General features: G+C 44.1%; 1 protein-coding gene across 5 annotated transcripts in view; it reads left to right on the top strand.

The window, feature by feature from the left end:
• Positions 1-1,288: 1,288 nt before the first annotated feature.
• The window catches only part of LHFPL1 (LHFPL tetraspan subfamily member 1), a 57,503-nt gene continuing 44,875 nt past the window's right edge, over positions 1,289-13,916 (top strand). For 4 of the 5 annotated variants that reach the window (XR_014258549.1, XM_082445604.1, XM_082445605.1 and 1 more), the window contains exons 1-2: positions 1,289-1,541; positions 9,044-9,439. Coding sequence is in view for 4 of the 5 variants with exons in the window: in XM_082445604.1 (XP_082301730.1) it covers positions 9,058-9,439 (382 nt within the window). In the remaining variant the exon portion in view is untranslated. Of the gene's footprint in view, positions 1,542-9,025; positions 9,440-13,916 lie in introns of those variants that run through there. The other variant, XM_082445603.1, reaches the window with a different exon arrangement.

Genomic DNA, 13,916 nt, shown 5'->3' with positions numbered 1-13,916 from the left:
GGGCACACGATCAGGGAGTTTATAAAATTTATCTCGGGAGCTTATATTGCTGAAAGTCTGACTTTCCACCTATGGGGTCATCTCTTCCTCCCCCAGAAACTGACATAGTAAGCCGTTATTACAGATGGGAATGTGGCTTATCAGTGTGTTGGGGCAGAAAAAAATGGTTAGAAACTACTGATGGAAAGTAGCAAGATAGACAAAAGCAGGCATAGAAGAATATAAGGCTTTATCACTGATAAAAGAGAGAATGCCCGCAGGAAAAACTTCAGCAACTACATTAAATTATCAGGGTACAATGAATGTGCTAAACTGCTGGTTCATTTACTCTCATATTTTGAATTGTTACCACAAAATGCTAGATAACAAACCTGATAACCTTCATTGCGTTCTGAGAAGCCAAGTGGACCATTATGGAAGCGAAGATGTTTTGGATCAGTCTAGTATGCTCTATTAAGTTAAGCCAGCTACCATTCCTTCTTCTAACTCAGTTTGTTCAGTAAAGTTCCCTGTTCACAAGGCAACTCAGAGGCGAAATGAGACATATATGCAAAAAACTAATACAAGGTAGAAGGTAATAAGTTTACCAAAATAAATATGGAGGGCCAGGGACATTATAGGTGGGAGAGATGACATCAGGTTGGAGCAGAGTGTTAGGCAAAGCTCCATTAATCTCCAGTCTTCTCAGCTCTTTTCTCAAACACAAAAACAGTTATTGGTGTTTTGGGATAAGTTAGACACTGACTTTTGGTAGTACTGTTACTTTTTAAAAGGTATTATTAAGCTTTTTCAATGTGTGATTTTAAGTTTCTGAAATGTAAACTTGTCATATCCTTGAGCCATAGGTTGCTCTGTGAGAGCACCTTCCCTATCACATAGTGGAAATCAGTTTGGGAAAAAGAGGTTATTCTGTCTTACTCCCTTCAGGCATGTGTCTTCTGAGTTGTTTCCAGCCACATTAGGTGCTACCTAATATACATGGTGAGATTATTTAGGGCTTTGGAAGTTAGGGAGAACTTAATATACATGGTGAGATTATTTAGAGCTTTGGAAGTAAGGGAGAACCTAATATACCTAATATACATGGTGAGATTATTTAGGGCTTTGGAAGTTAGGGAGAACCTAATATACCTAATATACATGGTGAGATTATTTAGGGCTTTGGAAGTTAGGGAGAACCTCTATTCCTCAGTAACAGGTGAGGACGTGAGATAGATACGCAGTTCAAATGTGGGCAGGCACACACACACACACACACTCACACACTCACACACAGCTGACTTGGGGGACTCAGTGCCCACTAAGCTACTTCAAGTGCCTGCATGTCTGAGGCTGACTTTGAAGCCTCCAGCGTGTTTGGAGTTAATTCCCATTAGGTTGGACTCCGCCCCTCTCTCCCAAAGGTAAAGCAAGATTTTCAGGCTTCACTGCAAAGAGCAGCTGGGATTCCCATCCCCTTCTGACAAGCTGTAAGGAGAAGTTGTTTCTCAGATCTGAGTCCGAAGAGAGGAAACAAGTCAATCAGCCTTCGTGGTCAGAAGGTAAATTTGCAACTTGGGCCAAATGCAATTGAAACAGCTGGATAAGAAACTGTTTGCTCTCCCCTTGCTCAACCCCCCCTTCTCCCCTTCCTTTCTCAGGCTTCCTGTCCTTTCATCTCACAGCTCAGAGAATCTGTTTTCTTCTCAAAGGCAGCCTGGTGCATTTTTACTTCCTCAAGTCTGTTGTTTGCACAGAGGCTAAGAGGAATCAGGGCTGAATTCCTATTTCATATTGACATGGTGTGAAGACCTAAGGGTTAAATGCTAGTTGGTTTCCCCAGGAGAGTTGGTAATTTGAGTAGAGGAAGTCCATGTCTGTGGGAGTGGAGGGAAGGATTTTGTTCTGACCTGTCTATTGAAATAAAAGTGGATTGGGTTTGCTGATATGCTGGGTTGATCTCTTAGACTTGCCTAAATTGGGGTTATGGTACTGAAATGGGGTGCTGGGGTTAAACTGAAATGCAGATGTTAAAGTGAGTTGGGCTGGAAATAAAAGATTGCATTCACTCAGTAAATATTTGAGTTCCTACTGTGTGCCAAAGCATGATGATTTCCAGAAAAACCTGAAATAGTTTAACTATAAATCCATTCTTGAAAGGAACACTGGGCCAGATAATTCTGTTTTGTGGTGGGAAACAGAAAACAGAAGTCTAGGGATGAGGAGAAATCACTGAAAGACTGGTTAGCAGAGAAAGGGGAGAGGAATGATATTCTACTTCTTGGGTGACTTTGAGTCTTCTCTATTACTTATGGGAGAATGGAGTCTTCTCTGATAGGTGGGGGAATGAACACCTATCCTGGTGTTAGGTATACATAGCACAGATGTTACTTCACTTGAACTTTATGTTCCATCATCTCCATTTTATAGATGAAACTAAAACTCAGAGGTTTTCATTGATCCTTTCAAGTTCATATAACCTGTAAGGGGCAGACTTTAGGACCCTATCCCAGATCTGGATTCTAAAATCTGGACTCTTGTCCATTAAAAGAGTATTTCTCAATCATTAATTTCCATCAGAATCAATTGAGGATTTGTGAAAAATGCAAATCCCATAAAATTTAATTCAGTGAATCCTAAAAGGATGTCATAGTCTGCATTTTGGACAAGCATTGAAGGTGATTCTGATGCAGAGGGGTTAGGGACCCCTTTTTGAAAAACACCCTTCATATGCCAGGCTGCCTCTCATGTCTGCTGAAGTGAGAGGAGAAGCACTCAGCCCACCTTCTTCCTACACTGGCCAGATTCACTGAATGGGGGAGGTTGGCTATGGTGGCATTTTGTTCACTATTGAGGCCATGGGTAGAGGGACTACGGGGCAACAATAGCAGGCCTGGGGCTATGAACCTAAGGGGGTGAGGAAATGCTTTACCAGTTAGTCCATTGTTGGAGCAGTGAGATAGGACTCCTAGCCAATCAATTGATCACTAAAGGTGGTGGCATCGTTCCAGCCAGAATAAGAACTGGGGTGAAGATCTCTAATTGATATGCCACTTTCCAAAGCAGAAGACAGACAGAGAACTCAGTGAGCAGTATTTTTTTTTTTTTTTACAAAGAAGGGAGAAACTCATATGAAATTTAGGGAAATCATTCCCATTCCCACCTTTCTAACCTCAGACCCGGGAGAAAGGGAATAGCCCAGGACTTGACATGGAGGTTCTTTTTATGGGCTCTCTCTGTCTCTGCCTGGCCAACTTGATTATTTCGAATTGGCCTTCTAGGCTGTTGATGACTTGGTTGGGCCTCTCTCTGCACTCACTCCCTGGCTTCCTGCCTCCTAGTGCCTTACCTGCTTGTGAACATCTTCACCTCAGGATGGAGCAATGCAAATAAATAAATAAACAAACCCCACACAGCTAGTTTTGCTAGTCTTTCTACCCCAGACTAAAAGAGGATGGAAGGAGGGAGAAGGCTTAGAAAGACAATCAGCAAGCAAGAACGCTGAGGATTTGAAAGACAAGACTTAGACTGAAAGCAAGGTCTTCTTAAGCATAGAGTAGAATGGTGGGCGCCGGGGGCTGGAGGGAGGGGGGATGAGGATTTGTTTCTCAATAGGTTTACATTTCAATTACGCTAGATGAATAGCTTCTAGAGATCTTCTGCACAACTTTGTACCTATAGTTAACACTATGCCCTTCAAAATTCATTATGAGGATAGATCTCATGTTAAGTGTTCTTAGCACACACGCAAACCCACAAAACACTACAAGGAACTTTTGGAAGTTTGTGAATATATTTAGTACCTTGACTGTGGTGATGATGTTACAGATGTAGGCATACGTCCAAACTCAGAGAGATGTATATATTGAATATGTACAACTTTTCATATATCGATTATACTTCAATAAAGCTTACAAAAAGTGAGGTCTTCTTCAAGTCACCGGGATGCAAATGGGAAACAAAGTTCTGGGAGTAGATAAATTATGAGATGATTTCAGGCACAGGAGAACCTGGAGACACTCCCATTGTGGAGATGTACAGAGGAGGAGAAACTTCTGGGGAACTCAGGTGGCAGAAAATAAAGAGAGAAATGTTTGGGAAGTGGTCGTAGATTCTTTTTGAGGCTGCGTCTGAAGCAGAAAGATCTAGAATAGTCAGGTTGCTTATATATCCAATTTGATACAATGGCAAGCCATTTCTCTGGAGTAGGACTCTATTTACCCACTGGAACCATATGCCTGTGCATATTGCTTATTTCCTAAAGTTCCAACACTGAGCATGACGTATCTGTAAAAGGGTTGGCAGGTAGGCTATGCGCACAGTCTAGGGGCGTGAGGAGAAAGTCCGTTCATATTCCTTTGCCAGCACCAGTGCCAACAAAGCTGTTCCTCACAAAGCAGTCCAAAACCGGTAGTGTTGCGGTCACATTTTCCTCAGCAGATGCGAGTCAGAGACTCCCTTTCTGACCACTTCACATTCTGGTCATTAACTCGTCGGCTTCTTTGCCTGGACCCTGTTAGCCAAGATAGCACTGTCCTTAACTCAGAAGTTGTATGACAAGCTTGAGTGAGAACAAAAGGATTTGAGTCTTTTTCTGTGGGGACTGGGGAGGAGGTAAGGTATTGGAAGAATTTGGTTTGTTTTTCTCCACCAAGAAAAATATAAGAGCAATGTTTCCAGTTTCACTGATACTAAGTAAGTGCCCACATATGAGTAGGTACACATGGGAGTGAAAAGGTGCGAACAAATGATTACAGGCTTGGCAATGAGACACCACAGGGAGAGGTGGAGTGCTCATTTGGGGAGAAAAAGTCTAAAGGTAAGCTACCAGCAATCCGAATTAATCTGTGTTGATGAAGGGCTCTCGTCTGGAGGACAGTGGCCAAGCTGTTCTCCATTCCCTCTGAGGCCCCGACCAAAGGAATTGGCCTTAAGTTGTACCAGAAAACGGTTTAAAATGAGACGTAACAAATGATTCATTGACAGTGAGAGTTGTCAAGCTACTGAGAAAAATTGTAGAGTTCTCTTCTCTAGAGTTCTTTGAAAGCAATATAGATAACTGTTTGACATGTATGGCTTAGGTGGGTTTCCTGCATCTCACAGGTTGAAATGACCTCTATCCATGAGTCTGTGTTAGAATGACCACTGTATCTTTACCACTAGTCTTTAGTAAGAACAGCAAATTTAGAACAGACCTCATACTTCCACCCTGGTCGTTATAACTTTCTAGCCACACTCACTGCATCTCATACAACTGCTCCCAGAAACAGGCATGTGACCCATTTAGGAGACAGAGCAACTAAGGGTGAGGGACCATGTAACCAAAGAGAGGGGGTCAATAGCAATCCTATCAATACCTGGTTACTGGACCACTTAGCAGGAGCACCAGGGTGAGTTCTTGGTTTCTGAAATCCAGTGTGGCTGTGTGGCTCGGCATTCCAGGACAGGGAAACAAAGCGATTGCTACATGAAATACACAAGAGGAATAAAGATAGAGTGAAGTATAGCATTGTGTGTGACTTTTATTAATGTGAATGTAAAGAGACTTGGAGAGCCCCTGGGAATGAACTTGGATTGCTTTGGAGGGTTGTCATGAAGGGAGGTTACTCCATTGCAGGTGGTGCAGTAACTCAAAGCATTTGCTTGAATGTACTTCCCTGTCCTGTACATGTGAACATGTAGCAATGTACATGCAGACGGCACATGGCCCATTGCCTCCTTATCTGGCCACAGGAGAAGCTGGGCTGGGGCTTATTTTGTGAACAGAAAATACTGAGCAACTGGATCCCTGACCTCTCTTTCTTGACTACATGAAGTCAAGCCTATGATTCAGAAAGGTTTACCTTCAAAATATAAAGATTTCATCTCTCCATTATTTAATTCCATGGTCACTTTTAACTTTATATCGTTTAGGTCCTGGAGAGAAAACACGAGAAAATGATCTGTGGCAGTGATTCTCAACCTGCTGTCCGTGGATAGTGCTGACTCACCACCCTTCTAGTCCTAAACAGAATGACTAACCCATCCAAGTTTGGGACTTTCCTAGTTTCATCCTTGACAGCCCCACATCCTTCAGTCCCAAGTGAACTAGCTTGGTTGGACATCCTCATTCTAAATGAAAACAGGACAATGAGTTTTTCCTGAAGTTGAAAGTATTTAAATTCTGAAGGCCAATGAGTTTTTCTTAAGCTACACCTATTTTGTTTAAAAGGAATTTTGTAATTCTGCCTTCCTACCTCTTGGTTTCAAAATACCATTTTTTAAAAATGAAATTATGGTAACAGTGGTTGGCAGTCTTGTAGTTTTTTAAACATCCTGCTTTGTCACAGATGGTGATAACCTTATGTCAGAAGCCCTCCTCCTATTTTAGTGTAGTGTAGGTACCACTCACTGATATGGTCCCTTTCTCTGCCTTAAGCTCTCTGCCCTTCTCCTGGCTGTCATACTGGTACTTCTGATCTCAAGGTGATGACATTTGTGGGGGACATATGGGGTTAGTTCTGACTACAAACTTGAAACAGTGAATACCCTGGTCCTGACGGTTACATGCTACTTAGAGAAAGTGGCCTTCCTCCTACCTTCCCTGTCCTTCCCCTCTAATTCTTTTGCCATCCTTAAACAGTTTTGGCATCATGGGTGGGAAACCACGGAGGCTTTTCATTGAAACAGTTTTGGGGTGATGAGGAAGAATATGGGCGAAAATTGCAGGTGAAGGAGAAGTGGGAAATGATGGCTCTGCCATTGAATCACTGTGTAACCTCGGGCAAGTCACTTAGCTTTCTGACCCTCAATTCGCTCATTTGTAAACTGGGGGTACTACCGATACCTTTCTTAGCAACCTAAAAAGATTGTTGGGCAGAGCATATGAAATAATGGACTTGGAAGGGAATATGATGTTACAGCCAGCAGCTGTTTATCAGCTTGTTTCCTCTCATCCTCTGGCCTGGGCTTCTTCACCAAGAAGTAAGTTCATAAAAGAGGGCTGCTTGCATTTTCCATAATCTTACATGCTCTAATATAGCAAGCAGAGGCATTACCTCATTGCGTCCAAGCGTACCTGCTTTCTAACAGCAATTACTCAAAACTAGTTTCACTTCTCCTGTTGGCTTTCAATCCCTCATCACATCTTTCTCTCATTCCCTCCACTCTCAGGCACAAAGCCTCATTCCCTGGGGCCCAGCTCAGGGCACTCTCTTCCCAAGCCCTAACATTCCAAAGTAAGCACCTGCAATTTATGATCTCTGCTCCCTTCCTGCGCAAAACGCACAGCACACAATACATACGTGTCAGGAGGGGAATTGTGGTGGAGTGAAAAAAGAGCATTATACTAAGAATCAAATAACTGGGCTCTAGTCCGGCCAGTGTACTTCACTAGTTCTTTACCCTTGGGTAAATCATTTCCTCTCCGTGTTTCCATCTGTAAAGTGATAGGGCAGGGGGGCGATTAGCACTGTGTAGTACAAAAGTACTGACCTAGGAATCTGCAGATTGGGTTTCTTATTCCAGTGTGGCTGCTTGCTAACTTGCTCTGTGACTTGGGGAAAATTATTTCCCCCTTTACAAGGCTGTATTCCCCCATATGTAAAACAAGAAGGTTGAATTAGGTGATTCATTAAGATCCCTGCCAGCCTGGAAATTGGATGCTTCTATAAAATGGGTTTCATTAAACAAATATGGATTGCAGTGCCCGCTCTGTGCCAGGTACTGTTTGATGATGGTTATGACAGAGCTCATGGCTGGGCAAGGTCCTTGAGACCCTGAGTACAACTGCTGCTTGCTCCTGACAATGTCCCACACTGGCAATATAGCCAGTTCCTGTAATTCCCGTGCATTCAGTCCCCCACCCCTGAACCCCTCTCCCACCACCTGTAACTTTAAGCCGTGGTGATGAATCATGGAGAAGTTTCTGAAACAAACCCCACCGTCTGCTTGCTGGAGATGTTCACAGCGCTGTCAGCAAGCTTCAGTGTGGTCTCTGGCTGCCCTCATTGAGAAACAGGCCAGAAAGCAATGGCAGATTAATGGAGTTGGGAGGGAAGTGGTTGATTTTTGACAGAGGGGTCTGTGAAAACCATTTGTGAGCTGGGCTGAGGAGATTAGATCTAAAAAGACTCTCACTGTCTTGAATCTGAGATGACTTGTTCCAAAAGGCACCCAGAAAGGCCCTTACAGCTATAGATCTATGTTCCTGCTGCCAGGCAGGGGGTACCTGATCCATTTCAGAGAGATGAGACGCTTTCTTCACTTTATTCGGCAAAGGACCAGGCAGGTTTTCTTAGTAGACAGCCTAGTGTTAGACAACCCTCACTGGTTGGAAAGGTGCCTCCCATTTTGATTTTGGGAAAAAGTGACTGAACAGTGCTCACTCAGTGATAAGCAAAGAGTATGAGACTAGGCACCCCTTATTTTATTGACCCATTTTAACCTAGCTGATGTAGTACTGTGAAAGGCCACATAAATGCTCTCCTGGACAGCCTACCAAGGTCAAATGGGCACATCCTCTAACTCCATGGTGAGCTCTCCTTCCCTCTTCTCCCTTAGAGTAGAGGCAGGCCCTGTGAGGTATCTTCCTTCTTTCTTAACTCTCTGAAAACAACTTGGTTCCTGTCCCTCTTGAGATATTGCCTCCTTCCAGGCCTTCAGGTCAAACAAGGCCATTCCACCAGAAGCTGGGGGGTCTCCAGAGAGCCTTGGTTTGATTCAGACCTCCCTCCTGTCACTTGTTCCATGCTGGATGTCAAGAGCTAAAAGCTGTCTGCTCAGGCTGCCTTGGAGTGGGCAGAACAGTCACTAATTCCGTTCTACGCTTCTTCCATGGCAGCCTAGAGACCATAGAACTCTGAATCAGGCGGAAGGAAGGGAAGATGGGAAAAGTGCTGGAGAGCAGAATCCCATAGGGACCCAAATGGTCCTTGAGGCAATAATCTTATCCAGAAGTAAGGGCCAAGAAGCACATGACTGAGCCCCAGGACTGGCCAGGCAGATGAAAACTAGGCCAATGGAGCCTACATGATAAGTTTCTACATTTGGCGCTGTGACCCAACTCATCTCCCCATCCCCGCAGAGAAACCTGGGACCATGAGGAGCAGCCTGACCCTGCTGGGGACCCTCTGGGCCTTTCTGTCCCTTGTTACCGCTGTGGCCAGTTCTACCAGTTACTTCCTGCCTTACTGGCTCTTTGGATCCCAGCTGGGGAAGCCAGTGTCATTCAGCACATTCCGGAGGTGCAACTACCCTGTGAGGGGAGAGGGGCAGAGTCTGATCATGGTGGAAGAGTGTGGGCGCTATGCCAGCTTCAATGCCATCCCAAGCCTGGCCTGGCAGATGTGCACAGTGGTGACAGGTGCCGGCTGTGCTCTGCTGCTCCTGGTGGCACTGACTGCTGTCCTAGGCTGCTGCATGGAGGAACTCATCTCCAGAATGATGGGACGTTGCATGGGAGCCGCACAGTTCGTGGGAGGTAAGACGGTGTTGCTGGGATTGGGTAGGTTGGGGAGCTTTGCGGGGGTGTGGGTAGTGGGGATGTTGTCTTCTGGGGAAATCCACTCTCAGCTTCTCCCCTTTGTCCATCTCTAGGGCTATGAATGGGGACTCGTTTGAAACACCTAGTCTGGGACTCCCCGAAGTGCAATCTACATCAGGGTTTTCTTCACAGCAAGACTGGCTAGTAGGCAGAGTTGCTATCTGGTTTTTTTAGCCCTGATTTTCATCACCTTCTTCTCCCTGCAGAGTGCCCATTGAAGAATACTATCCAGGTCTGCTTTCCTGGGGCAGCAACTTATACTCTAGTATTACTTCTCCAAAATAAACTTGACCTCTAAGATCCCTGATCTCTGGTAGTTATCTCAGAGGACCGTGATCTGAGAAACACATACACACAGGTGTTAATTACTAATACGAGTTTAATGTACAGTCCTCACCAAAAAATACATCTCTAATAGTGAAATGCTAGGTACCAGGCAGACTGCAGGTGACTGCTTATTTGGCAACATCTAAGGCCATTAACAGACTCTCCAGGTTTCCTATGGCCCTGACTCACCCTACTTAGCTTTTCCGTCATCCAGCCTCCCTCTAAATTTAGTGCAGGAGACCTGGATGCTGGCAGTGTGTGGATGGGCTAGGAAAGAGCAAAATGCAAAAGTGGCAGACTGTAGGAAAGCAATGGGAGCAGTTTAATCTGAACGGAGAAGAAAAAGCAAGTTTAGACAGACAGGCAAATGTGTGTGTGAATATGTGAGCTATTTTTTACACCTGGCTGGGGCAGTGGAAAAAAGTGCTGGTAGAACCTATTGCTGAAGTTTGTTGCTGTTGTTCCTAAAGTTTTAGAATCATTGTTTATTATCACTGTCATCTCCATTAGCAGCACAGTGTGGGTGCCTGGAGCCAGGAAACTTGGATCCCACTTCTGGCTCTTTCACTAAGTTGCCCTGTGGCTGTAAGCAAATGACAGTGACCTCTCTCTTGTTCACTTCCCTTCTTTCCTTGAATTTGTTCGTTGGCAAGATAGCCCAGATCCTAATTTTCTTTCTTCTCTCCAATGACTGCATTCATGTGGCCTTGGGGTGAGATGGTAGTGATGAGCTAAGACAGTGCTTCTCAACAGGGGCTGATTTCTTACATACCTCATCCCCCACCAGGGGACATTTGGTAGTGTCTTTGAGATGTTTTTGGTTATCACAAATTGGGGAGGGTGCTACTGACAATCAGTGGATAAAGGTGAGGGATGCTGTTAAATATCCCACAATGCACAAGAACAAGACAGCTGCCCACCCCCGAAAACAAAGAAGTATCTGGTCCCAAATGTCAGTAGCGCCAAGGTTGAGAAACACTGAGCTAAGGTATCATGATTTCTTGGCCTTCTTACGAAAAGCACCAGATTCTCTTTGTTGTGCCAGTTAAGGTGATGTTTTCTGTTTCCCTCTTTCCTTAGACTCATTGTACAAAGTTTTAAATTTGAATTCACATTCTAACCTCCCTTATCTCTGAATTTTCCCGCTCTTTAGCTACTAATGATTTTCTGGCCACATTGGAAAGTCGTTGGATTAATTTCTCTCTTCCGCTTCAAAACCATGGTACAGAACCGGTTATTAAGGCTGATTTAAGCCTATGACTTTATCCCCCTTTGGGGGTTCCACAGATATTACAAATGAACCTTAAGTAGGCTCACCTTTCACCTGCATTCTTGGGACTGAGTTGGGGGGAGCTTTAACTGAGCAGCAGATATCATACAGGGGCAATAGAAACATCAGTATCGTGTTAATCTCATATGATTCTGCTATTTTATATTCGCCATCGACCATTGCTCATAGGAACATAGTCACAGTGTTTACACTTAGATAGGGGTCTTTAAAGTTCAAGAATAAAATGCCATTTGACAGTACTCATAGAAAGAATCAAGATCCAAGGTGTGCTACAAGGGTTATCCCTGGGGATATTGGACAGATTGCTAAATTTCTACAGCTTCCCCACCTGTAATACCAGCCAACTAAGTGTCATTCTCATTTCCTTTTTAGCAACTGGTGCCTGTCAAGGTTGCATCAGATGTGAAGGAATGGTGAAGGCTGCCTGAATGTATCATATTTTCTAGGCACCCCTTGGCATACAATCATTATCCAAGGTTCTTCAGAGATCTTGGTGTCTCACTCCTCAGAGATGGGCTTTGCTTGTGGCAGAAAGCCAAGCCTGAACAGCATTTTGAGCTCCGTGGATAAAAGACATAAGAGAAAGAGCTGTGAGGGTTAAGTTTAAGCTTGTTGTTCAGTGGAGGGAAATTGATTTTGTTGCTCCAGGCCTGGCTGCTTCTCGGCAGCTAGTGCATTAACCAAAATACATCAGGGGGAGGAGCCAATTTTTTTCAGGTCTGGTTTATCTCTGCCAGACCCCAAACCACTGAAGAGATGGAGGCTCCATTAAGAACTACTCCCTCCCCCTGCCTGACGTTTGTTCCCCAGTTTGGCGGCTGCCCACAGAGATGAGTGGTGGGAAGTGGGAGAGACAGGAAGAAATAAAGAGCTGCTGGCCTGAGTCATACTCAGCAAGGTGACCTGATGGGACCCTTGGGTCCCATTTGCTCCACCTGCAGCTGATCCAGCTGGACAAGTGTAGGGTCCAGAGAGCCTTCCACTGGGACCTTCATGCCCTCCTCTAACCGGTGAAGGAAACATCTGGCCAGGAGATTATTTCAACCCTGGGGATGCTGAGGTTTCTAACCAGCTGGCTCCCAGTCCCTGAGAACAAGGTCATTATTTACATTCCCCTGTGTATACATATGCAAGATGCTTGTGAATTATGCTCTACCTTCAGTGAGAGCTAACCAAAGAAGAAATAGGTGAGAAGTAAATATAAGGAACTCTTGGCAAGAAAAAGTGTAAGATCTTGGATCAGGTTCCTTGAGGGAGGCCAAGAATCTTTCTAGAGCAGGGAATGTATCAGAATCACATGGAGGGCTTAAAAAATGTGGACCCAACTCTCCAATCCTCTTTTCCATACTGATATACACAGCAACAGGTGGAAGGCTGCATGTTTTGGAAGATCTCTCCAGTGCCTCTGATGTGTTCCCTTTCCCCAACCCAAGTGAGAACTACCACTCTGGACTTTTTTTTTTTTTTTTTTTTTTTTTTTGGTTAAGCAGATAGAATTCAACACACCCAGACAGGCACTAATGATTTTCTCCATGGAAGGTCCTAAAGCTACATGCTTCAAGCTGAATGAAAATTGCCACTGGAGACAGATCACTGAGAACTTGATTCAAGGAAAGAGTGCTGTTTTCTAAAAACCATTATCTTCTCTGGAAACCAAGCATTTCCTGGAAAGTCTTCCAAAGTTTCATCAGGCATAATTTAACTTATCCTTACCATGCTGAACAAGAATTATAAAAGTGGCTTTCTGTTTGGGAAATGGTATTTAAAGAAGTTAACCTACTAACAAAAACTCATGTAGCAAATTTGAAGCAGAGCAGAGACTGTGGTCCAGGGTTTCTGACCCTCAGCCCTGGGCTTTATGCACTGATGTCATTGATTTTTCTTTTTCTGTTTGGAGAAGAAATTCTATCACAATGTTTCTCAGAGTGGTCCGTGAAGCACTTGTATAAGAAGTTTCCTGGGGTGCTTGTTAAATGCAGATACCTTAGTGCCTTTCTAAGCCTACCCAATCGGAACTGATGCCTGGCACTCTGCATCTTACACGGCCTCTCATGCTGATTTATTTTTGAAAGTATAGTATGAACTATTTCAGATATGTGCACCATACAGCTTAAGAAATAGAATATTACCAATGTTGTTGAAATCTCCTTCATACCCTGATAGTATTCCCTTGTTCCCACAGCAAAGTTAACTACTCTCTTGGATTTGTTATTTATCATTTCCCAGCATGATTCCAGTACACACTAACATTTGAAAACCTCTGCTCAGTTTTGTTCATGGTGTTGCTTTTTTCTGAAATTCTGTTTTCTTCCATCTCTGCATGTAAATCTCTCTCTCTCAAAGTCCAGGTCAAGTGCAGCCTCTCTGTGAAGCCTCTCCTGACGCACTTTAGAAATCTCTAGCAGAGGCGAACTGTCTTATAACTCTGAGAGAGAATATGCAGTGAAATGAATAGGAGAGTTGAGTGGGAGGGTTCCCTGGGAAGGGAAAGCTGAGATACAGCTGGACGGCAGACATAAATTTTCCACTATGTTTGAGTTGAAGTTGCTACAAGAGCAATACATTGAACAAGTTAATAACAAATTAACCCATACTAGACTTCTGCTCAGGGTAGTAAATTCAAACTACCAAATAGCCATATTTGGACAGATATTTGAGAGTGGGGTGTGACGTGTAACAAGACGGCTGCCCACCCAACAGTTGCACTTGTGAATGGGAGGTTGTGGTGGACAAAGGGGGTTGATAACACCCAGTTGAGGAGGCTTTCCCTGCCCGGAGACAGAGACTAGGCATCTA

Source organism: Balaenoptera physalus, assembly GCF_965194825.1.
Source record: "Balaenoptera physalus genome assembly, chromosome: X".
Lineage (NCBI taxonomy): Eukaryota > Metazoa > Chordata > Mammalia > Artiodactyla > Balaenopteridae > Balaenoptera > Balaenoptera physalus.
Note: the sequence above shows the minus strand (reverse complement) of the source record. Positions and strands in the feature narration are given on the sequence as shown.